The 27178-nt window shown below is 40.0% G+C and overlaps 1 protein-coding gene across 6 annotated transcripts in view; it reads right to left on the bottom strand.

Annotated features, from left to right (window-relative positions):
- Positions 1 to 27178, bottom strand: part of Mast2 (microtubule associated serine/threonine kinase 2) — a 157573-nt gene that overhangs the window by 109037 nt on the left and 21358 nt on the right. For all 6 annotated transcript variants that reach the window (XM_085839066.1, XM_021159305.3, XM_029475989.2 and 3 more), the window contains exons 2-3: positions 19806 to 19953; positions 14745 to 14887 (exon numbers count right to left, since the gene is read on the bottom strand). In XM_085839066.1, coding sequence (XP_085695192.1) covers positions 14745 to 14887; positions 19806 to 19953 — 291 coding nt within the window. The remainder of the gene's footprint in view (positions 1 to 14744; positions 14888 to 19805; positions 19954 to 27178) is intronic.

Raw genomic sequence — 27178 nt, 5'->3', positions numbered from 1 at the left:
GATACAGGGGTAACTTACAGACCTCCTTCGGTTCATTCTGGTAGAAATTAGCAAATTGACTAGAAATAATGTGAAAATAGACATCAATCTACCCCATTAAGCATCCTAGTTAACCACTGGAGGAGAAAACTTATCAGCAGTATTAAAGAAGGAAAAGTTAGTTACTCTCTGCTTCTCCAAATGGCCCACCTTCAGGGTGGGGTGGCCACCTGTAGGGTGATCAAAGCAGTAGAAGAAAAAGTCTTTAGGCCAGGATCCCTCGGGCACCGAGACCAAGTGTCCTATCTAGTTACCTGGAAGACTCTAGTGGAGGACCCCTCCCCCCTTCATGGATAAAAGCCTTTCTTTTCCCAAGACCTACCTGACAACAGATTCTGGTTGTCAGGAAAAAAAGAAAAGAAACATGGGAGGAAGGATCCAGACCTGAGAAGAAGTCAATCCTCCAAACCCTTTAACAGTGGACCTGTTGCTCCAAGACCCTCCTCCTCCATATCCCCCTACCTTTGGCTTTATTGCCCGCCCTCCCATCCCCACTGCGCCAGCACAAGCTCCCGGATCCTCAGCCCAAATGGGACCAGGGCCACGTACCCCCCTTTACCAGAGGGAGGAGCGAAGTGTGAGAGCCACCTCCCCTGGTACCGTGGTGGCCACTACCTCCCCTCCTTTTTCAGATAACCCCAATAATCTCTTTGAGACTATTTTATTTACTCATCAGCCCACCTGGGATGATATTCAACAAGTCATGAGAGTGTTCTTTATGACAGAAGATCGAGAGAGGATAATTCAGGAAGCCAGAAAGAATGCCCCCTCAGACACTGGGGCACCATTGATTGAAGAGGCTGTCCTCTACAGCAAGTTTCTCCTGACTAGACCTGACTGGGACTTTAATACGGCAGAAGGTAAGGGGCACCTGAAGGTCTACTGCCAGGTTCCACTGGCAGGGCTCAAGGGGGCTGCACAATGACTCACAAATTTGACCAAGGTATGTGAGGTTAGACAATCAGATGAATCTCCTGCTGCCGTTCTAGAGTGACTCATGGAGACATTCCGTCAGTATACACCCTATGACCCCAGCAGCAAGAAGCACAAAGCTACTGTGACAATAGCTTTTTTTTTTTTTTTTTTTTTTTTTGGTTTTTCGAGACAGGGTTTCTCTGTGTAGCCCTGGCTGTCCTGGCACTCACTTTGTAGACCAGGCTGGCCTCGAACTCAGAAATCCGCCGGCCTCTGCCTCCCGAGTGCTGGGATTAAAGGCATGCGCCACCACGCCCGGCTGACAATAGCTTTTATATACCAGGCTAGGAGAGACATCAGGGAAAAGCTTCAGAGACTAGAGAGGCGACAGGATAAGTCATTGGGGGGTTTAGTGCAGGTTGCTGAGAAAGTCTACCATAACAGGGAGACAGAGGAGGAGATGGAGCAGAGAAAGAAGATGAAAGGAAGGTGAAAAAAAGGAAAGAAAAGTGACAAGGAAGGAATTTACAGAGAATCTTGGCTACAGTAGTTAGGGAAAGCAGAGAAAAGAGACTCCAACCAAAGAGAGACAGAAACCCTCTTGAAAAGAACCGGTGTGCATACTGCAAGAAGAGGGGCCACTGAGCCTGAGAGTGCTCTAACAAACAGAAGCCAGGGCGGGAAATCCCCAAACGGTGAAGGTGTTAGCCCCCAGGGAAGACAGTGGCAGGGTTCAGACCCCCTCCTCGAACCCAGGGTAACTCTGAGAGTGGAGGGGAAATCCACTCAACTCTTGGTGGACCCAAGGGCTCAAAACTTGGTCCTTCTCCAAGCCGATGGTCCTGTTTCCAAAAAAAGAATCTTGGGTCCAAAGAAACACTGGCAACCAAAATGTATTCATGGACTGCCAGAAGAACAGTGGACCTAGGAATGGACCAGGTATCCCATTCATTTACTGTCATCCCAGACTGTCCCTACACTCTGTTGGAGCAAGACTTACTCTCTAAGATGGGGGACCAGATACACTTCCAGCCTGAAGGACCACAACTAACTGGCCCAAAGGAGAGCCCATGGATGGAAAAAAGATCTCTCTGACTGACCCCTGCCATGAGCTACAACAGCAGTTTTCTCCATGCTGGTGAGAGACAAACAGGTGCTGTCATAGTGGACAGGTAATTGGACGGCACTAATGTCATCTGAGCAGAATCTCTATCTGCCCAGAAAGTTGAAACAGAAAGCATAGCTAATTGCCCTCAACAAAGCCTTGGAATTAGGGGGCAGTAAGAAAATTAACATCTACACGGAGAGCAGGTATGCCTTTGCCACATAGCCCATGGCCACAGAGCTTTATACCAAGAAAGAGGACAGCTCATATCAGAAGGAAAAGAAAGAAAAAACAAGCAGGAAATCTTGGATCTCTTGGATGCCCAGAGAAAGCCGGCAACTGTATTATTCATTGCCCAGGACATCAAACAGAGACTCAGTGGCCCAGGGCAATAACCAGGCAGATCAAGTGGCTCAAGAAGTAGCTAAGCAGGAGCCTATCCCAGTTACAGACCTGAAAGAAACAACCGATGGGGAATGGAACTACATTAAAGAATGGCCTCGCTTAAAATATATGGAAGAAGAAAGGACTCAGATTGCTAGCCGCTCTACCAACTACTTCCTAGAGAAGGAAGGCAGTGGCACACACAAGAAGGAAAAACTATACTCCCCAGAAAACAAGCTGAAGGACTTACTTGACCAAATGCATAGATGGACCCATTTAGGGGATAAAAAGCTTGTCCAAGCAGCTAAGGGCCTGAAAGTATATATAATGGACCTCAGCTTTTGGGCCAGAAATATAGAAGAACAATGTAAGGTATGCCAGTAAGTGAATGCTTATGATGCCAAGAGAAAACAAAGACACCTAGAGGAGAATGGCCTGGAGTATACTGGGAGGTTGATTTTACAGAAGTTAAGCCAGGAAAATATGGTTACACATACCTTCTAATGTTTGTAGATATTTTCTCTGGATGGATTGAGGCTTTCCCCACCAAGCAGGAAATAGCTACAGTGGTAGCTAAGAAGATGTTAGAGGAAATTTTCCGGAGGTTCAGTGTGCCGAAGGTAATTGGATCAGACAATGGTCCTGCTTCTGTCTCTAAGTAAGTCAGGGATTGGCAGAGCTATTGAGGACTAATTAGAACCTCTATTGTGCTCACTGTCCCCAGAAATCAAGGCAGGTAGAGAGAATGAACAGAACTCTAAAAGGGACCTTAACTAAATTGTCCTTGGAGACTGGGTAGTGACTGGGGTAGTGCACTGACTGGGTAGTGCTCCTTCCCCTGGCCCTGTTCTAAGCCCAGAACACCCCCTACCATTTTAACCTGACCCCTTTTGACATCCTGTAGGGGACCCCCACTCCCTTGATCCTGGCTCTTGACAACCCCCAGAGTGACTTTTCAGGCTGACAGGGGCTTTATGGCTCGACTGTAAACTTTCCAGATCAGCCACCAGGAATTATGGCCTAAACTTAGTGCCCTATATATAACACAGGTACCCCAGACGTTCCACACAAGTACCAAGTTGGAGACTGGGTATATGTTAGGAGTCATTGTGCTGAAATCTCTCCTCAAAGTGGAGAGGGCCATTCCTGGTGTTGTTGACCACCTCGACTTCTGATAAAGTGGATGGAGTAATTGCCTGGGTTCATGTCAGACCAGCACCTGTGCCTGATGCCATCTGGATAGCAGCAAGACACCCAAGCAACCCCTTCTGCAAGGCCAGCGAAACAATGAGATGGCCATGGTCTATCTTCCAACGCTGAGCCTTGGCAGCCCCCACAACCCTACTAGGGTGACTTGGCAGGTGCTCTCAGCCACTGGGGATGTGGCGTGGTCCACTACAGAGGAACACCTACATTGTATCTGGTGGCCAGACCTTGTCTTTGATATCTGTGATTTATTGATGGGCCTTGACTCCTAGGGTGTCCCTGCCCAGGAGACACATAGGAGGGATTTCCCAAATATGGGGGACAAGGGACTTATGAATATAAACCGTGTCCCAGAAGCAGCCTTAGAGGGTGGGGCTTAGGGTGCTGAAGAGTGTCCTGCGAGAAACCCCCATATATGTGGGCCCCCAAGATGGAAAAAGCCAGCAGCTGGCCCATCAGTGTTGGGGGGCCAACCACTTTTTCTGTGCTACCAGGGGTGTAAAACATCGGGAAGCACATACTGAAGACCATTCCAGGGGTAGTTAAAGATGCAACGGCCAAGGTGAGGGAAGAGCCAGACAAGCAGAAGAGAGAAAGAACAGAGTCAGGGCTATTTCGAGTCTTGGTTTGACTCATTTAACTCCTCTCCTGGGTTAACCACCCTCATATCCACCGTGTTAGGACCCCTAATTGTTCTCCTGCAGTTGGTGACCTTGAGACCCTGCATATTGAATAAGCTTATAGCCTTCAGAAAAGAGAGACTAGAAGCAGTATAGCTGATGGTCCTGCACCAACAATATGAGACCCTGAGGGCAGGACCTGAAGAGTATGTGTTAGCTACCCCAGACCCCTGAGCATAGCTCCAAGATTGGAGCTAGTACAAGGAAAGGGGGGGAATGAGGGACCCTCAGGGCTTTTCCAGTCCCACACCCTCCTTACAGCTTCCCACTCCTGCCTGGAGTCAAGGCTAGGCCAAGTTCCATTCTCCACCCACAGGATCATTCTTCAGTAAAAATTTCTCAGAATGTTCTGACTGACAGTCACATGACCCTCTGGAAAGTCCCTGGTAGAGTTCAAATGTGTGTCATGCTTGCTAATGTAAAGGTTAATATGCTTAGCCAATAAGTTTGAACTATAACCTTGCTGATGTAACCTGTGCCCCTAAAAAGTATAAAAGCTGCTTGTAATAGCCATTCAGGGTCGCCTTCTTAGTGACTCGCCTTGAGAGACTGATTGAAGGTCAACGTACTGGAAAATAAACCTCTTGCTTTTGCATTAAAAAAAAAAAAAAAAAGCCAGTCGTGGTGGCGCATGCCTTTAATCCCAGCACTTGGGAGGCAGAGGCAGGCGGATTTCTGAGTTCAAGGCCAGCCTGGTCTACAGAGTGAGTTCCAGGACAGCCAGGACTATACAGAGAAACCCTGTCTCGAAAAACCAAAACAAACAAACAAACAAACAAAAAACATATGTATGTATACTCCCACACAAAATGGGGTGGAGTTGAGAGAGAAAATAATGTGTTTAAATGAATTTACACCAGACAGGGTAATAATATGCCCCACCTCAACCCAAAAGCCATAAACTAACAAAAAAAACCAATGCCAGGCATGAAAAACTTCCCTTAGAATTGTTGGTCATAGAACATCCCAGCACTTGGGAGGCAGAGGCAGGCGGATTTCTGAGTTCAAGGCCAGCCTGGTCTACAGAGTTAGTTCAAGAACAGCCAGGGCTACACAGAGAAACCCTGTCTCGGAAAAAAAACAAACAAAAAAAGAATTGTAGGTCATAATAGTCCAAGAGACCCCAAAATTATATAGGCTACTATCTCTACCCTTGGTTGCTTCCCAGATCTTGCAAGTAAGCTCCTACTGCTGAAGACACCACCAACATTGGCCACAGGACGTGGAAGAATCAGATTGGAACTAAAGTAGCAACCTCAATCCTGAGGACCAGCTATCACATAGCATTTGGAGGTCTAGACGAGCTATCAAGGGAGAAAGGTAATCAGTCCAAGTCTCTGTACCATAATGACCACCTCACTATGGTATAACCAATGGTACAAATGTGGTACTATTATCTTGGGGACAATGAATAGCTGTCTAATTAGACATAGGATCCTTACAATTACGAGGTAATTCACGCTTGGTACTATACAACTACATGTTGGCTGGAGAGGTTACAGGCTCTTTAAAAGAACCTACTACTACCATTTCCTAAACCAACAAAATTTGTAACAATATTCTAAAAACTCATCTAAATACACAAATAAGTGTGTCTCTCATCCTCATAAAGGAAGCTTACTTTTGTAATAGACATGCTACTACAGAGACCCACAACTGGTTGAATACAAAGAATAAGTTAGAATGGGAATTCATTCTACTTGGTACAACTACAACACAACCTCTACACTTAAGACCCACGAAACATTAAAACGTGCAATTTAATAAAATATGTCTATACCACTACAATTTTTTGTGCCTATACATAATTCTTCCCTCCTCCTCTCTTCTACCTTTATATCTAGATAACCTCTTGTCTTAATTAAGGTTTTACTGATGTGGACAGACACCATGACCAAGGCAGCTCTTATAAGGACAACATTTCATTGGGGGCTAGTTTATAGGTTCAGAGGTTCAGTCCATTATCATCAAGGTGGGAGCATGGCATTGTCTAGGCATCCATAGTACAGGAGGGTCTGAGAGTCCCACATCTTCCGAAGGCCACTAGGAGAAGATTGGCTCCCATGTGGCTAGGAGAAGGGTCTTGTTGCCTACCCCACAATGACACACTTCCTCCAAGGACACACACACCCCCAACAAGGCCACATCTAATAGTGCCATTCCCTGGCCCAAGCACATTGGAACCACCACACCTCTGATATTACATATATTAATTTGCATTTCTATTGGTTTTTAAATAAATGGAATTATATTCTATATACTATGTTCACCTGCCTTTTTTTTTTTTTTTTTTTTTTTGAGTTTTTCAAGACAGGGTTTCTCTGTATAGCCCTGGCTGTCCTGGAACTCACTTTGTAGGCCAGGCTGGCCTCGAACTCAGAAATCCGCCTGCCTCTGCCTCCCGAGTGCTGGGATTAAAGGCATGCACCACCATGCCCGGCTCACCTGCCTTCTTTTATTCAGGATATTTTTTGAGAATTTTTCAAGTTGTTGCATATAACAATAGATTCCTTTTTTATTGCTGACATTGTTACTGTGTAGGTTTATTTAGGCAACCCTGTTGATTTTTTAAAATTACCATATGTATATGGTGTTTTGCCTGCATGTATATCTGTATACCACATGCATATGTGTTCTTGGAGGACAGAAGAGGGATCTACCTGGCTATGAGTTACAGATGGTTGTGAGCTACCATGTGGGTGTGAGTTATTGAACCCAGGACCTCTGCAAGAGTAGGCTCTTAGCTGAACCATCTCTCTAATCTCAAGGTAACCATGTTGTTTAGAATGCATGAGTGTAGCATTCCTGTCATGTCATGATTGAGACCCTCGGAACCAATCTGTCACAGTTCCGAGGAAGACAACATATTTCTACAACAATGTCCACTCTTCAATCACCCCATGCAATAAAGTATGACCTAAAGCCCTAAATATGGGTGACTGGGAGGGGGGCAATGAGTGAAATGTAAGTAAATAACTTAAAAATTTTAAAACAAAACAAAAAACCCCAGAGATTTCTGCTGCTCCTGAATAGCTGAAAACACGGAGGCTTGGCTTACAGGCATGTAAGAGCAGCTCTGATGCTGAGGTCCTGTTCCCCAATTGGTTCTTGATCTGTCAGTAAAGAAAGCCATTGGCCAATTACTGGGCGGAAGAAATAAGCAGGACTTCCAAGACCCTGAAGGAAAAGGAGATGCAAGGGAGGAGAAGACAGTCCAACATGCTTTGGAGAGGTAAGAACCAGGCATCCATGTGAGGTCTCCAGAAGAGCAGTATGGCTGTGGCCACTCCTATAGTCAGAGATGTTTAGTAGGGAGTAGATTCTACTGCCCAGCTAACATCAGGGCAGGTGGGAAGAGCAGAGCTAAAAGTAATGATAAGGGTGTGTTTTCTAGGCAGGAGATAGTTGTGCCCAGCAATTGTGCCAAGAAGGCAAGTTGAAAATGAACAACTGTGCCTGTGTCTTTTATCTGTAGATTCAAGGGAAGCCGGGTGGGAGCTGGTAACTCAACCCATTCCCAGAGCTTAGACAGGGTAGCAGAAAGCTACATGCAACACAGGCAGTCCAACAAAAATTGATCCATGTGCTATGTGGAAGGTGCATCCCAACTAACAAGGAAAGAAACTCCTACACTCAAGAATCTTCCAAACCTTACTTACCTAGTTCTCCATCAGCTTGTCTATTTGTATTCTTAAAATACCCTTTATACTAAAACAGACAGAGGCTGGAGAGACAGCTCATTGAATAAGAGCACCGACTGCTCTTCCAAAGAACGTGAGCTCACATCTCAGCAACCACATGATGGCTCACAACCATCTGTAATAAGATCTGATGCCATCTTCTAGGGTGTCTGAAGACAGCTACATAATAAACCAGACAATTTAAATTTCCCTGGGTTCTGTAAACCCAGCAAATTAATCAAGCCTAACCAGTCAGTCATGAAAATACAAACTTGTAGCCAATCAGTCAGAAATAACAGGGGTCCAGGCAGGCAAGTGAGCTCTGAAATGGAGACACCCATTGCAGTATTGATGGGATTGAGCCTTGAAAATGTGGAATCTTCACATGATCTAAGACACAGAAGTAGTCTATGCTGTGATATGTAGTAGGATAAACTAAAATGAGTTTTCCTTTAGTAACCTCACATTAAGGAAAAAAACTGAAATAACATGATTTCCAAAATATTCAGTATGTATATGTCAAGCAAAAGTTCTATCACTGAAATTATATTCCCAGTCCCACTGCTGGTTTTGTTTTTTTGTTGTTGTTTTGGAGGCGTGGATGTTAATTTTAATCAATATTTCTTACAAAATCTATCATGAAGAATCCTTTATTCAACAAGCTAATAAAGTGATGATTAGGAAAGGATCTGTGTGATACACAGAGCACCCTTTTCACATGGACATCCCACATCAAGCAACCTTCATAAACTCTATCAGACATCACACACCCCTAAGGCTTATCCTAAAAGTTCTTTACTCCTTTTAATAACTATAAAATTATTATTGTAGCTAGAAACACAACAATGGAAAAACACACTCTTTACAAATGATCATTCCTCTAAGAAAAGGCAATCTGTCTTCTCAAAAAAAAAAAAAAAAAAAAAAAAAAAAGGACCAGTGAAGATAGCTCAAGGTTAGGTAAAGGTACTTGTTGTCAACCCTGATGATGACCTATGATTGATCCCCAAGACCCACACACTAGAAGGAAAGAACCAATTCTTACAAGCCCTCTTGGAATCCTGGGACCTCCATATAAGCATAATGGCACATGCCCATGTGTGCATGTGCACACACACATCCCCCCCAGACAGACAAGATTAATTTTGAAAAATACTCAAGAAAACAGAAAAAAAAACTTATTTTACAGTTAACAACATTTTAATCTTCACTCCAATTCAAATAGGCAGTTTCAGACAGACCTTGGTCTCTAACTTCTCATCTAAGATCTTGTACTATAAATCTACTCTGTAGCCCTGGCTGAATTGGACTCACAGAGAGAGATCCACCGGCCTGCCTTTGCCACTGCACCTGCTCCCACCCACATCTGGCCTCTGTTATGCATCTTTAATGCTACATTTTAACAGTATGTTTTTTGGGGGTTTGTTGTTGTTGTTGTTGTTTTTAAAACAGCATCTAAATAGCCCTGGCTGTTTTAGAACTCACTACATAAACCAGGCTGGTCTTGAAATCACAGAAATCCACTTGCCTCTGCTTCCCAAATGCTGGGATTAAGAGTATGCCACCATGCTTGGCAATAGTATATACTTTTTTAAAAATAGTAATAACCTTGAACAAAATGCTATCTTTTTATCTATCCCTAAGAATAGATAAAATTATAAATATACAATTACTTATAATGTGTACTGGAAACCACTAACCATAGTTTCTACATACACATACTCAACAAATCCCTTTCAGTATATACCTGAAATATTAGATGAGAGGGAAGTCCAAACTTGCCTACATAAACTCATTACATCATTGGTTCTAAACTTTCCTAATACTTCAATCCTTTAATACAGTTCCTTAAGTTAGAGTAACCCCAACCATAAAATTATTTCTTTGCTACTTCACATATAACTGTAATTCTGCTATTGTTATAAATATAATGTAAATATCTGATAAGCAGTATATCTGTTATGTGACCCCCACACACAAAGGGGTCAAGACCCAAAGCTTGAGAACCACTGTATTGTAGATGGCCTAAAAATTAAAGTATTTGTTTCATTCAAGGCTTTTGCTTACCTGTTTTCCAGATTCTAATTAAGTCTAACCTTTGACAAGTTACTGTCCTGATAATTACAGCCAGAACAATTCTTGATTGCTTTTAGGTACTTTTTAGATCTAGTAATTTTGTTTTCAAACAGTCCTATATATCCCAGCCTGGTCTCAAACTATATGGCTGAGGATGACCCCGAAGTTCTGATTTCCCTACCTTCATCTCCTGAGTGCAGGAATACAAACATATTCTACTAAATCATGGTTATGTAGTAGACAACACAGGGCTTTGTACATGCTAGACAATGTTGAGGTTTGGTCTACATTTTGTAATGCTATATATTGTAATGCTAAAATCTTTATCCTAAGGGTCTATTTGCCCCAAGACAGTGAATTTTCACAAATGCAAACCTTGTTTCTTAATTTAGAACTATTGGCTGAATAAAGATGCCTATAACCTGTAGCTCGGAAGAAGAGAGAAAGGTGAGGGTCCTGGCTTGTGGTCTGAGGGGCATGGGAGAGACAACAAAACAAAGGAAGGAGCCAAGGGGTAAGTGGATCCAGAGCATGGACGAAGAGAGCCAGCCTGTTGGAGTAGGAGTGGCCCAGGCAGAACAAAGTAATCGATATCTTATCTCAGGGTTACTGACGGACGTAGAAGATAGAGTATAGAGGGCTAATACCTGCCCAGCTCTAATGCTTTAAAGCTTATTATAAATCTAAAAGTTTTATGTCTTTTATTTGGAAACTAAATGATCTAAGGTGAAGTAGAAACCCCCCAAATAATATTTACCACAAGATAAGGGCTCCACTAACCAAGGTAGATCCCCTTTCACCTTTTAGTCACTTTTAAATTCATGATCGACATATAATTTCTATAAATGTTGTATTATATTACTTTGAAATTGAATGTTTACTCTATATAATCTTGTTATCACCTAAAAACTCTCTAGAAGATGGGATCTATATATAATGACTCTAACAAATTCTTGTTTAGATATTTTCAGATATAACAGTCAGAGCAGGAAAAACACTGAAATAAATTTCAATATGCAATAGGAAGACAGAAAGAAGCCTAATACAAACCAGTAAATATACTACCAAACACAAATGTCCTACTGGGAAACTTCAAGCACTGGAATGAAAAGCAAGTAAACAACTAAGGAGAAAAGCAGAGAAATCAAAAGGCAGAGAAAAGGCAGAGAAAACAATTAACTCTTCCACCTGGGACTGACTACAAAACCTCTCAGTGAGATTAAAACCAGAGGATTGTTCAAATTCTTTCTATAATATGCCACATACTGGGCTGAAGAGATGGCTCAGCACGTAACAGCACTTGCTGCTTTTCTAGGACCTGGGTTCAACTCCCAGCACCCACATAGCGATTCACAACCATCTGTAATTCCAGTTCCAAGGGATAATTCTCTTCTGACCTCTCTGAGCACCAGGCACATACTTAGTATCATTCATATATGTGTATGTATGTATGTACATATATGTACACATGTATATATACATATATATAGGTGTGTACATATATACACATACATATACATATATATGCAGGCAAACAGTTATACACGTAAAATAAAAATATCTAAAAGAAAGCCTGGCGGTGGTACACACCTTTTAATCCCAGCTCCAGGCACTGGGAGGCAGAGGCAAGTGGCAACTCATCTACAGAGTGAGTTCCAGAATAGCCAGGGCTGCACAGAGAAATGTGGGCCAAAAAACAAAAACAAAAATCAAAACAAACAAAATAACACCTTTTAAATATCATATATATACCCAAACACATCCCTCCATCCACTCTCAAGTACTTATATCTACTATAATATCAATGCTATATAAACATATACTATTGTATTGTTTGTAGAATGAAAACAAAGCAAAAACAAAATATCTACACTGTTAAGCAGAAAAAGCCAAAAATACAAATAGATAAGAGGGTGTGCCCAGAACTAATTAACCACTTCACTCAAGTGACTTTAGGGTAGTGCTTGGTATGGAGGAAATTCAAGTTTAACATCTTAAAACTTCCTGGAATGCAGGGGGTGATCTTTTGGCCCTTGAATTATTCAAGTGATAATTTTTGTACAAAGTGAGATCTTTCCTATTGCAAAGAAGAGATCTGATTACAGCCACACTTTGGTTTTGTAATTGCTCAGCACTTGCAGTATATTTTATAAAATACACTTTTCTCACCTTCTGATTGGTTTAGTCAAAGCTGATGGCCCATAGCAAAGGAGGAGGAGAGAGTAGGCAGGACTTCCAGAAGAGAGAGGCACTCTGGGAAACAGTCAGAGGCTGAAGAACTCACCAGCTAGACAGGCAAGGACTAAGGTACCGACAGAACTAATGGGCTACATGGACATAGATGAGTATAAATAGGTCAATTTAAGTAATAAGAGCTAGTTGGGGACAAGCCTATGATAAAGCCAAGCTTTCATAATTAAGAAAAGGTTTCTGTGACCTTATATGGGAGCTGGTGGGCCAAGAAACTCATCGTGTTATAGTGGAATTTCTAAATTATTTTTTTCCTAAATTCAATTGGTAGGATTCAGAACTTAATGAATTCAGAGAACCAACTATAACAAGAATAAGGTCAATGTAAAATAAATAAAGTAAGAGTACTCAGTTTTTAAAATGAGCAAAGAATTCAGACACATCTTCAAAGAATATATAAAATGTCCAATAGGCACATAAAAAGATGATCAGCGTTGTTAGTTATTATGGAGATGAGCAAAATAACAAAATACTACTTTACTCTCATCTGGATGAATAAAGTCAAAATGATAACTAAAAGTGACAAACATATAAAGAAAACAAAATCCTTCAAATAATTCTTCAAATAGCTACCATATAAATGGAATTCCACGCATATGTATGTGTACACACACACACACAGACGTGCATGCATGTACAAGGCAAATAAAAACACATGTTCTCATATAAATCTATACATGTATTTCATAGAAACATTATTCATTAATTGTCAAAAAGTGGAAGCAGACCAAGTACCTAGCAAGCAATAAACATAAAAATATGTCTAGGTAAAAGAATATTACTTAAAAACAAAAATTAAATACTGACACATCCAATATGAATGAACCTTAAGAAACATTAGAAGTGGAAAAAAAGCCAATCATAAAGACCACATATCATGTGATGAACTTTATATGAGAAGAATCAAAACCATAAACTGAATGCACAGACTAGGCAAACCTATCACTGTAGAAAATACATCTGTGGCTGCCTAGCATGTGAGGGGCTGATATAAAAAGGCTGCAGATGGTTCTTTCTAAAATAATAAAAATCTTCTAACACTGAATACAATGATAGCTAAACATATCAAGAAATTACTTTAGATGGATGAGCAGTATAGTGTAAATTGTGTATAAATATGTTCTACTTTTAAAAACTATAATTCAAAACATTGTCATCACTCCGTTTCTAAGAGTTCTAAATTCACAGCTATACCCAGAAAACTCAAGTGGTACCAGGAAAGCCTTTGATCCATAAACTATCTTTCTCCCTGACACAGGAACTCCTCTTCCATCTGCCCAAACTTCCCAGGACAAGCAATGTGGCAAGCTTTCCACTTCATGCCTATCGACCCAAAAGGCTTATTCCAAGACATAGATGAATAAGATTCTATTTTAAAAGACCAACTTCTTTGTTGTATCTTCAAAATTACTAGTATGCATTGTCCTAAAGGACAGACAGAATGCTATGAGATTAGTGGGGCATCAATTATGTTATCTTTGGTGGCTGGTAATAGGACAGAGAGTAAAATTCTTAACCTATATAAAGACCTGCTTAGCATACAAAGACTAGATCAATAGAAGGCAGGCTGGGGAAAAAACTCAGTGGTTAAGAACAATTACTGGCCAGGCGTGGTGGCGCACGCCTTTAATCCCAGCACTCAGGAGGCAGAGGCAGGTGGATTTCTGAGTTCGAGGCCAGCCTGGTCTACAAAGTGAGTTCCAGGACAGCCAGGGCTACACAGAGAAACCCTGTCTCGAAAAACCAAAAAAAAAAAAGAACAATTACTGTTTTCCAGGGAACCTGAACTCAGTTCTTGGCACCCACTTCAGCAGTTCACTACCACCTGTAACTCCAGATTCATGGCATCTGATACCCTCTTCTGACCTCCACTGGTACCCCAACCCCATACACAAAAATAAATAGAATTTTAAAAAGTACAGAGCCCATTCTTTCCTCCACTACATATTTAGGTGTCCAGTATTTGCCAGAGCAGCACACAGAACAATACAACTTTAAAATTTTTAATTATTTATATATAAAGTTTTCTCAGGAAAGATATTCATTAAGGTTATAACCACACTAGCCAGGTATGGTGGTGCATGCCTTCTATCATGGCTCTAGGATGGCAGAGGTTAGCCTAGTCCACTAAGTCAGTTTCAGGACAGCCAGGGCTACACACAGAAACCCTGACTCCAAAACCAAACAAACAAAAAGATTACAAACATACTCAATTATTCTCTTGATAATCACTATCAGTAATACAAGTTATAAAGTACAAGTTATAAAGAGATCAGAACATATTTAATTAAAATTTCAATCTTGTTCACTTTAAGAAATTACTAAAATTTTAACATTGATTATAGAACAAACATCAATGATAAATGAGGATCAAAGATTCCTACAGCAACCCCAAATCTTTACACTTACCAAGCCAGCCGTAAGGGAAGGTGCAGACTGTCCAAGGGATTGGTTTCTCATTCGAACCAGGTTTGATGCTTCTCCTGTAGACTGCCAAGTTACCTGTCCCACACTGCTGTGTACACTGCTGGACAAAGGGAGCAGCTGCTTACCTTCAAACAAAAGGCAGAAAACATTCCTGTAATTATATGCTGGCAAATGAATGAAAAGATACAAACACAATGCTATCAGGTGGACAAAATCATATTGACACAAAACAAGAGTGTTTTATACTTATCCATGTACGAATTTGACAGTGCCAAATTAAATGTCTTGATGAGGAGGAATGTAAGTGGGATAAGTGAGTTGAGAATATTCAGTCTCAATAACATTCACAACCATGCCAATCTCTCACCATAACACTTAAACTAGCAGCCATTAAGAGTTTTCTAAAGACTATTACCCTACCTAAGTGCAATAAGTAGAAGAAATATTATTCAAAGCAAGTCTGAGCCTTATGGTTTTATAGAGAAATACTGAAGCTGTACTATTCTCATCAGATTCAATGTTCTCAGTCCAGGTTTACCAACTACATTAATTGCACGGAAATATAAGTAAAAGTCAAGCTAGAAAAAGAACTACAAACAAGAGTTCAAGGCCACCTTGGGCCACATACCAAGAACCAAGCCAGTCAGGATACTAAGATTCTATCTCAGGGGTGGGGAGATACAAAAGTTGCCTATGAACACTAAGCGCCTAGAATCGCCATGGATTTTGGAAGAGATGTACCAGACCCATTTCCCCCTTTGCTTCACATCCTTCATACCACTACTAACCACAACCAAGGTAACTGTGACATTTATTTCCTTTAAGAGACAGCTGACAGCTTTCCCAATGTTTATAAAGAATTAAGTCAAACTTTTTGTCATTCTAAAGAGAATTTTGGGCCAAAGAGATGGCTCAGCAGTTAAGAGCAATGACTGCTCTTCCAGAGGTCCTGAGTTCAATTCCCAACAAGCACAGGGTGGCTCACAACCATCTGTAATGGGCTCCGATGCCCTCTTCTGGTGTGCATGAAAACAGCTACAGCATAGTAGCTGTTTTTGTATTAAAATAAATCAATACATCTTTTTAAAAAATTCTAAAATTCAGAGTATCTTTCTGGCTTCATCTCCTCCTCTTTTCACATTCTTCCCTTATTCAACTTCACTGCTATACCCTGCACTTTCCATTGGCTTTATCTTGATTACTCAGTTCACTTGAAAACTCTTCCTGTACACGACAAAAACCTTAGTTATTTATAGAGTTTACTTGCTTTTGTTTGTAAGCAAAATATGATCCAACTCATTTGGACAGCAATCTTGTAAAACCAAACAAAGAAAATTAAAATTTGAGGAGAAATAAAGATTGAGAATGACTACAATCTGCTTGGCATGATGATGTACATGTAAGCCCAAAACTCAAATGAGAAGGCAGAACTGTCTGAGTCTGCCTAAGTTTCACACTGAGTCTGAGAACAGCATAAGCTATACACCAAGGCCCTATAACCAAGCTAGCATCACAAACAAAACATAAATACAATTTAAAAAGAATGACTTTGGCGATTGGAGAGAGGGCTTAGTAGTTAAGAGCACTTCCAGAGGTCCTGAGTTCAATTCCCAGCACCCACATGGCAGCTCACAGCTGTCTATAAGTACAGGCCAAGGACTTTTGACATCCTAACACAGATATACATGCAGGCAAAAGAACAATACACATAATTTTTTTAAAAATCATATTAAAAAAGAAAAAATAAATATAAAAACTAAACAACAGGATAGATTGATAGATTGATTGAAAGCAGACAGGTAGAACATAACTAACAAAACCAGGAAAAGAAAGGTACAAGCTATACAAGAACAAAGAAAGCGACCTGAAATCAAGTTAAGCAAAAATCAGTTTTCCCTGCAAAATCTAAGCTAGGTGCAACACTGACAAATGAAAACAACTCCTGGGCATGGTGACAAGGGCCTTATTCTACACTTGCAAAGTAGTGCAAACAGATCTATCTCCATGAGCTCTGGGTGAGCCTGCTTTATATACCAAGTTCCAGGCTAGCTAAGGATACTCAGTTAAGATTCTCTCTCAAAAAAAAACAAAAAGAGACGAGACGAGACGAGACGAGACGAGACGAGACGAGACGGATGGAGAGGTGGTTCAGGGCATGGTTTGCTTCCCAGAGCCCACACGGTGACTTGTGGGATATTTGTAATCCAATTCCAATTCCGGTGCACAGACATACACACACAGTCAAAAATACTCAAACATAAAATTAATAAGTAATTTTAAAAAAAAAGATACAAGGCTAAAGTCAAGTTAAGTAAAAATACAGATAGTCAAACAATTAATTTCCACAATTTAGAACACTAAAACTTCCACACGGAATAGAACAGGTCTCACATTGCAAAGCACAGCATAGGAACTAGTGTTGTTAGGCGCACGCCTTTAATCCCAGCAGAGGCAGGCAGATTTCTGAGTTCGAGGCCAGCCTGCTCTACAAAGTGAGTTCCAGGACAGCCAGGGCTATACAGAGAAACCCTGTCTCGAAAAACAAAAACAAAAAAACAAAAAAGTTAAAGAGATGGCTCAACAGTTAAGGGCTCTTGCTCACAACTAACTGTAAGGTAAGATCTAAAGGACCCAACCCTCATCTTCTGACCTCCTTGGGAACCAGGCACACAAGTGATTCACAAACACACATACAAGGAAAGCAGTCATACATAAAAAATACACTTTTTAATCTAAAGGGGGAGGGTAAGCTCAGTGTGGTGGTGGGCACCTTTAGTCCTCGCACCTGAGGAACAAAGGAGGTGAGTCTGCTGCCTGGTCCACAGAGTCGGTTCTAGGCTAGCCAGGATTGCAGAGACCCTGACACAAAAAATAAGCAAACAGAATAAAAGGGGCAGTAGAGATTTCTCAGTGGCTAAGACTACTTGCTGTTCTTCCAAATGAATAGAATTTGATTCCCTTGCTGGCACTGACTTGGGGTGAGGAATTTAACCAAGTAACTTAACAAAATAAAATTAAAAGGCCCAGGCATGGTAGCTCACACCTTTAAACTTAGCATTTGGAAGGGGAGGATCTGTGAGTCTGAGGCCAGCCTACTCTAAAAACTGTATGTGTGTATAAAGGTATACATATGTATGGAGACCAGAGGACAACACTGGATGTCCTTTCTCAGGTACTATTCACCTGTTTTTGTGTGTGACAGAGACAAGGTCTCTCAGTGACCTGGAACTCACCAAGTAGGATGGGCTGTGTGCCTGATAGTTCAGTAAATTCCAGGAACCTCCAAAGCACTGGGATTCTAAGTGATACTACTACACATGGCCTAACCACCTAAACTATCCCTCCAGTGCCTATAGTTTTCTTCTTTTTAAAAAAAAATTTTAAAATTTTTACATACTTTATATGTATGTTTTGCCTGAATGTATGTGTATATGCATGACTGGTGCCTGTAAAAGTCAGAGGAGTCAGGTCCCCCTCCAACTGGAGATACCGGTGGTCATGAGGCAACTTGTTGGGAATCAAACACAGGTCATATGCAAGAACAAGTGCTCTTAACTGATGCACCGTCTATCCAACACCAGTTTTAGTTTGTTTTGTTTTTCTTTTTCTCTTTGTTTCTTTCTTTGTATATTTTTGGCTTTTGAGGTAGTTTCTCTGTGTGTCTTGGAACTTGCTCTATAGACCACACTAGCCTCAGACTCAGAGCTCTGTCCACTTCTTCCTCCCAAGGGCTGAGATTAAAGGTGTGTGCCCTACCACACTGCTTGTTTTTTAATCCTTAATTCAAAACTCTACTTACAAGACTATTGGAATGGCTCACAGGGTAAAGGCACTTGTAGCCAAGCCTGATCATTTCAATGATCCTCCAGATCAGCATGATAGAGAGAACCAATTCCTTAAAATTGTCCTCTGGTCTCCACATGCAAATACACTACGATATACACCCATACAGCCATACCTTTGCACAAATCAGTACTTTTTTTTAAGTACAATTTATCATGGGCAAACAGAAAATAATCCTGTTCTTAAAAGATGAGCAGAGTTCTATGAAAAATAAGAGCAGAAATCACAAAATAAAAAAGGCAGCACATGGCTGGAGAGATAGCTCAGGGGTTAAGAGCACCAAGTGCTGCTCCAGAAGTCCTGAGTTCAAATCCCCACAACTACATGGTGGCTCACAACATAATCTATAATGACATCTGATGATCTCTTCTGTCATGCAGGCGTGTGTGCAAATAAAAATGTCCATATACACATCAATGCACAAGCTTTTTTAAAAAAGACAGCACAACAGTGAAAAGGTAAAGCCAGGGGGAACGTGACCAAAAAGGAACTGAAAGAAAAGAAATGACAACTGTTTACTACTTGGGGAAGAAGCACACAGCAGGACTCTGCTTCTCTCCTGCTTTTCTCTATTGGCCGTACTCTGTTTTTTCATGGTCTATTGATTGATTAAAATTTCTGAATCTTAACTGTTTTCAACCTGGACTTCTTTTAGCACCTTTGTATATTGGATTTTATAATTGTCTTTTCTTTACAGGAACCAGGAAGATGATTATGGGATTTTGCACAATAGCAGAGCATTTGGCTAGCAAATACAAGTCCCTGGGTTTTTCCATCATGGGTAGGGGGTGAGAGTAGGGGTGAAGGTGGGGAGTAGGGAGGTAAGGGTAATAAGAAAAGGATGTGAAATCTACAAAGTTATAAAAGGAGCAAAAATCCTGGAGTAGCCAAGAGTACTAGTTAGCTAACAACTCTCTATGCTGCTCAGGTGGCTAGCATTCAGAGAATTTATGAAGTAGTAGAAGGAAAACAGTGTTTCCTACAGTATTCTGTGGGAACATATCAAAGAAGAGGCTATCAAGATGACCACTCAATGGATATATCTTTATATATTAACAACACAGTCCCACAATTATCCCCATCCCCACTTTTGGGTTCTGGAAGTTGAACCCAGGTTATATACAGGCTAAGCACATTACGTACCACATACTAATATACTCATTTCCCACATTCCATTAAAAAAACAGGTCTTATGCTTACCCGACAGAGAACTTGCCAGGCTTCCTCTCCGTAACTTACAGTCATCCTGACTGAGTTGTCGCTGGAGTTTAACTTTTCCAGTAGGTGCAAATATGTCAGGATTACTAAGCTTCCTGAAGAGCAGAGGACTAAGTCCCGTAACCATATCCTTCAATGAAAAAAGTGAAACATAAATCTTTAGTAAATTTTCTAACGAACTTTATATTAAACATCTATACAACAGTCATTGCAATTAAAAAGTATAAGAGCTAGATACAGAGATAACTCATTAGTTAACATTAGCTGCAATGCCAGAAAACCACAGTTCAATTCCCAGCATCTAAATGGCAGCTCATAACATCTGTTAACAGCAGTCCCAGAGGATCCAATGCCCTTTTCTGGTCTCCACAGGAACTGCATACACTTGACATACACGCAAGCAAAATACCCATAACATATAAAATAAACATTAAAATAAATTTTTAAAGTATCAACTTTTTAAAAAATATTTATTGTTATTGGAGGGAGTAAGCAAATGCGCAGTACGAGTGTAGAGGTCAGAAGACAGCTCTCAGGAATCCACTCTCTTCTCACTATACGGATTGACAGCAGGTACCTTTACCTGCAGACCCCTCTTACTGACCCAAAAGTACTACAGTAAACACTGATATACAAATACTCCTGATAGTTTAGTGTTTGTGTAAACACCCAAACGTAATATACCTGGATCAGAAACACATTTCTTAAATACTGCTTAGTATGCTATTAAAGGACATAAAATATTAACCATGAAATGCCAAAGGAAAAATGAAAGAATCAGCCCATAAGACAACTTAGGACATTTTGATATAATACTTACTCATAATGAGTGTAATTCTAACTGTTTACCTAATTTACTTTGCTTTTTATTCTCTCTCCCCTCTTCTCTCCTCTCCTCCCCTCTCCTCTCTCCTCTCTCCTTCTCTCTCTCTCAACATCACCTCTATCACATGAGAACACAACAAGAAGTGTCCTCACAAGACTCCAAATCTGCCAACACTGCGAGCTCAGACCTCCCGGCCTCAGCCTTGAGAATAGCTGTTTTAAGGTATTCTGTGGTAACAACCCAAATACATGAAGACAGAAGGTTTGGGACTATGCAGTGATGTCTCGGCAGTAAGGACAAGTTACTGCTCTTGCAGAGGACTCAGGTTCAGTTCCCAATACTCACATGATGTCCCCCACAGTCACCCCAGTGAGTATGAGGTCAAAGGACAACTTGGAAGAGTCGGTTCTTATCTTCCACCATGTGAACCCCAGGAATCAAAACCAGGCCATTAGGCTTGGCGACAAATGCCTTTATCCTCCAACAAATGCCTTTATCCTCCGAGCTAGTTCAAGCACAGCATCTAGTTTTAAAATAAACCACTCTAGTTGTCTTGTTTTCTGAGCATTCAGCTTATTTCTGTTTTCTTTCAGAACTTCTGTTTGTTAATTTGCTAGTCTTTGACTTCTCCTGCTGCTCCAGTATCTACTTTTGTATTTTCCTGTGACTTCTGCTTACTATAATCTTTCTTAGTTTAGATTTTGAGTGCCTAATCATAAAGATGCTAATGAGACATTTTCCTCTTCATCCCAGCAGGGTGAAAGTAACAAGGCGAACACCTCCATAAGGTATAATTGCCTCCCCTCAAAAACAAACAAAACATCCTCCACTGTTCAAGGGATGGAAGGAACTTTTTTGGCTCAATCAGAAAAATGCACATAAAGGGTGTCTTGAGCCTCCTCATATTACTAGAAGTGTACAGGACAAGCCCAAGACTCAGTGGTAGAAGGCAACCCTAAGGTCAAGAAATGAGAGAGCTATTCAAAAAGGCAGTACATAAATACCATCTCATGGAGTCTTGAGTCAGTATAGAAAAATCAACTTTTCTAAGAATAAAACAGAAGAGGAAATTATTTTTAAAAATTGGCAGTTGGTACTCCAGTTAATTTTGATATATAACTATTAATTCAAGCTGCAAATATTTGCAAAATTGGAAACAAACCTACGTAAAGATATTCTGGCTACAGATTTCCCTTAGTGGGAAATATTCCTGAATTGGGTTTTGTAGGGTTTTTATTCCTGCTGCTATTTTGCTATCATGCATAGGCAATCTATTTTAATTCAAAAGCATCTTTAAAAAATCATGAAATTGGTAATTTATAAAAACATTAATATAAGAGGTTTGTTTGGTTAGGTTTGGTTTAGTTTTTATTTTTATATTCTATGCATTGGTGTTTTTCTGCATGTATGTATGTGTGTATGTATGTATGTGTGTGTGTATGTATGTATGTGTGTGTGTGTATGTATGTATGTGTGTGTGTGTATGTATGTATGTGTGTGTGTGTGTATGTATGTATGTATATATGTGTAAGAGTGCTGGATTCCCTGGAACTGGAGTTACAAACAGTTGTAAGCTAGAAGAGCAGCCAGTGTTCTTAACTATCAAGTCATCTCTCATGTCCCATTTTCAACTCTCCAGCCCCAAGTGTTTTTATAATTCAATCTAGGTTAATCTAGATGTTTTTTTAAAAATACCTTTAAAAGCCTTGCCAGGTATGGTGGTGCATACCAGAGCACTCAGAGCACTCAGAGAGCAGAGGCAATCAAGTCTCTGAGTTCAAGGCCTTCCAGGTCTTCAGACAAAACAAAAAGAAGAGGAGGAGGAAGAGAAGGAAGCACAGCAAGAAGGTTATACATAACTAATTCTCAGGCATCTAACTTTTCCTAGTCTCCTATTCCAATCTACCTTTCTCTAACCTTCCTCCTTTGTCTCTACACAGAACAAAACTACGTATCAAACACTGTTAAGACCTGAGGATATTAAAAATTTCCACATGTAAGAGCATCTCTTTCCAAGTAACTCTATACCTGGGACAGACTCAAGCCAGTATAGCAAGCTATATACAGTTTTTATCTCACTTTTACTGGCTCTTTCTCAGATCTCAGAAAGAGATAAAAATTTCTACTTTGTTTTTACCGAATACACTGATTTAATGTAATCGTGTGACATATTTCATGATCACTGTTTTCATGTATTTGAAGTTTTGGGTTTTTTTAATTCATCACTATGCGTCTAAAGTAGCATGAACACTGGCTGCCCTTCTAGAGGTCATGAGTTCAATTCCCAGCAACCACATGGTGGCTCACAATCATCTATAGTAAAATATTAGGCCCTCTTCTGGCATGCAGGTGTACATGCAGACACCCATACATTAAATAAAAAACTCTTAAAAAAAAAAAAAAGTAGCATGGGCAGAGACTAGAAAGATAAGTCAACAGTAGAGTGCTTGTCTAGATGGCTCAGCATGTAAAAATACTGGCTGCTCTTCCAGAGAACCTGGGTTAAATCCCAGGAACACACATGGTGACTTACAACCATCAGTAACTCCAGTTCCAGGATAAGAGATGCCCTCTTCTGACCTCTGTGAGCACCAGGCACACACATGGTGCACAGACAAAAACACCCATTTATTTATTTATTTATTTATTTATTTATTTATTTATACTACCTCTTTAGAAAAACAAAGCTTGAGATGCCCTCTTCTGACCTCTGTGAGCACCAGGCACACACATGGTGCACAGACAAAAACACCTATTTATTTATTTATTTATTTATTTATTTATTTATTTATACTACTACTACCTCTTTAGAAAAACAAAGCTTGTTATTGCTTACTCAGCAACTTTCCAAAAGGTTTACAAAAGACATTATGTGGACAAAGTATTTCCAATGTCTTTCATATTTATCAGTAAATGTAACTTTAAAATATTTTAAAATGTTAAGCTGCTAAAAGATAAAATGCTAACTTGAAATTAAGTCTATCAAAACTATCCTTAGAGGGCTGGAGAGATGGCTCAGCAGTTAAGAGCACTGACTACTCTTCCAGAGGTCCTGAGTTCAATTCCCAGCAACCAATGGTGGCTAACAACCATCTGTAATGAGATCTGATTCCCTCTTCTGGTGTGCATGAAGACAGAACACTCATATACATAAAATAAACAAATCTTAAAAAAAAAACTATCCTTAAAAATAAGGAAAAATGGAAACATTCTTAGATAAACAAAAACTGGAGTCCACTACCATTGCACTTACCCTGTAAAAAATGCTAAGTTAGTTATTCATGTTAAAATTATTTTTCTTTTCTTTTCTTTTCTTTTCTTTTCTTATTTTTACTCTTCAAGACTGGGTTTCTCTGTGTACCCTTAGCTGCCCTGGAATTTGCTCTGTATAACAGGCTGGCCTTGAACCCAGAGATCACCTGCCTCTGCCTCCCGAGTGCGGCTGCCACGCCTAGATCCTCATGTTAAAATGAAAAGACAGTAAACAGAAACTTGGCATTCCATTAAAAATAAATAGACAAACAAAACTCAATAAAGACAACTTACACAGGTAAATATGAAAACTACTATTTCTGTATTTCTGGTTTATAATCCTCTCTCTCTCTCTTGACTTTGTTTTATTTTATGAGACAAGGCTTCTTATTATTGCCCACACTGACCTTAAACTTACTATTTTCCTGCCTCCACCCCAGCTGGAACTACAGGTACTTACCCTACAGCTATGGCCCCAAACAACTTTTTTTTAATCTACAGGATTTAAAGGGCAAAAGCATCTCAAAATTAAAATTTTATATTATTTATACAACCTATAAAAATGTAATTTAAAAAACCCTATATACATGGATAAAGGAGTTATATAAAAATACAAGTTTTGGAGCCAGGCATGGTGGGATGTGCCATAAACCCCTAGCAGGCCAGAGTTCAGGGATAGCCAGGGCTATTACACAGAGAAACCCTGTCTCAAAAAGCCAAAAGAGTAAAGAAATAAAGAAATAGTAGCTGCATAGGGGTGATGCACACCTTTAATCCTAGCATTGGGGAGTTAGAGGCAGGTGGATCTCTGGGTTTGAGGACAGCCTGGTGCACAGCAAGCTCTAAGACAACCAGGGCTGTTACACAGAAAAACCTAATCTAGGGGGGAAAAGAAGAGGAGGAAGGGGAGGAGAAAGAAGAAGAAGAGAAAGAGAAGGAGAAGGAGGAAGAGGAAGAAGGAATAAGAAAAAGAAGAGGAAGAGGGAAGAAAGAGAAGGAGGAAAAAAAGAAAAGTTTTACATACAAATAAAGTTAAATTAATAAAACTCAACTTAGTAAAAAATTTAAGGGTTGGAGTATATAGGTCAGTGGTAGAATATTTTTGCCTAGCATATCTAAGACAATGGGTTTGATCCCCAGCACAGTAAAAAATAAAAAACATAAATATAAATAAATAAATTTAGGTCATATATATAATCTTCATAGTGACCAAAGATAGTATCTAAAAAAAAAAAAATCACATACAAAAGGAAATGAGAAAATACATAATCAAATAGTTCTCTATCAATCAATCAACCAACCAACAGGGTACTAAGGACATAGCTCAACTGATAAAATGCTTACCTAGCATGCACAAATCCCTGTATTCTATCCCCAACAATTCATAAACAGGGAGCAGTGGTAGCACACACCTGTAATCTTAGTATTAGAGAAAAGCAGAATTAGAAGTTCAAGGTTATCTTCAGTTACAAAGCCCATCTATCCTTTCCAAAAAACGGCAGGGAGGAGCTAGAGAATGATGGTGCAGTGATTAAGAGCTCTAGCTCATCTTCTAGATGAACTAGGTTCAAATGGATCAACCATTTGGCAACTCACAACTGCTCCAGAAGTATTCAATGCCCTTCTGTAGCCACTGTATGAATGTGGTACACATACATACATGCAGGTAAAACATCCCTACATATAAAATAAAAACAAATAAAACCTCAAATATATATTTTTTAATTAACAGGTCACAAAAAAAACAGAAAAAAAATGTAATGTGCCGGGCAGTGGCGGCGCACGCCTTTAATCCCAGCACTTGGGAAGCAGAGGCAGGTGGATTTCTGAGTTTGAAGCCAGCCTGGTCTAGAGAGTGAGTCCCAGGAAAGCCAGGGCTACACAGAGAAACCCTGTCTGGAAGAAAAAGAAAATGTCATAAGGCAGGGCATAACATGATAAACCTTTAATGCAGTACTCAGGAAGCAGAAGCAGACAGGTCTCTGAGAGTTTCAGGTTAGGCTAGTCTACAGTGTGTTCCAAGCCTGTCAGGGCTACAATGTGAGATCCTGTCTCAAAAAACCAAAAACCAAAAAACAACCCAGCTTTTAAATACACTTGGTAAAATAATACGTCTATGTGCAATTACAAATATTCTTAAAACAAGTAAAAATGTTAAGCCCTTAGCAAAGAAATTAAAAATAAAAATATCTTTTAAAAGCCAAAAGGAACCAGGTATAGTGGCATATGCCTTTAATCCCAGCAGGCAGGAGGCAGAGGTAGACAGTGGGTTTGAGGCCAGCCTGGTCTACATAGTGCAGAGGTTCTCAACCTTCCTAATGCAGCTAGCTCTTCATGTTGTGGTCACCCTCAGCCATAAAATTATTTTAGTTGCTACTTTATATGTTATGTTGCTGTTATAAATTGTAGTGTGAATATCTGTGTTTTCTGTTGGTCTTTGGCAACAGCTGTGAATGGGTCCTTCAACCACAGGTGAGAACCTCTGACACAGTAACTTCCTAGACAGCCAAAGCAGCATGAGCCCATGGAGGATGAAGGGATAGAGACTTTTAGAACTTGATAAAAGAAAAGAAACTGAATTAGAACACAGAATAGAAACCAAACAAATAAAAAGCCAGGCTCCAAAATTACAAACACAACATTAGTTAGGTAGGAAGGGACAGGAACAGAGACAGGTGGATCCATGAGGTTCACTGGCCATCTTCTCCGTCAAATCAAGCTTAGGGTTCAGTGAGTGACCCTGTCTCAAAAAATAAAGGTCAAGACTGATAAGAGGCAGCTAACATCTATCTCTGACCTCACAATACACCTACACCAACCAGTACATACACCACGCACAAACACAACACAACAAATATATTCCCAAATGAAAATTTTAAATATTTATGATATAAAACATAAATCAGAACTATAAAATTCATAAATGGAAAAAGAAAGCTCAAGAAAAACTTATAGAGAAAAGTGCAATCTAAGAAATTAAGTAATATAAAAAAATTAATAAAACAGACAAAGCCTTATGAGATTTTTTTTTCCTATCTATTGGGGAACTTCTAATGGTTTTTTTTTTTAACATTTAAAGTTATGTGGTTAAATTCACTCTTTTTCTCACAGCATTAATACTGTGGTAAGCATAATATTTTTATAAACTATTGAGTAATTTCATACAATGCACCCTGATCACACTTGCTTTACAATCCTCCAAGGTCCACCAACCTACCCTACCCTTGAGCCCTCCCTGACAAAAAAACAAAACACCAGGTCCAATGTGTGTTGCCCG

Source organism: Mus caroli, unplaced genomic scaffold (assembly GCF_978045245.1).
Source record: "Mus caroli unplaced genomic scaffold, Mus_caroli_1 scaffold_6, whole genome shotgun sequence".
NCBI lineage: Eukaryota > Metazoa > Chordata > Mammalia > Rodentia > Muridae > Mus > Mus caroli.
The sequence above is the reverse complement of the archived record's forward strand: the minus strand, read 5'-3'. Positions and strand labels throughout refer to the sequence as shown.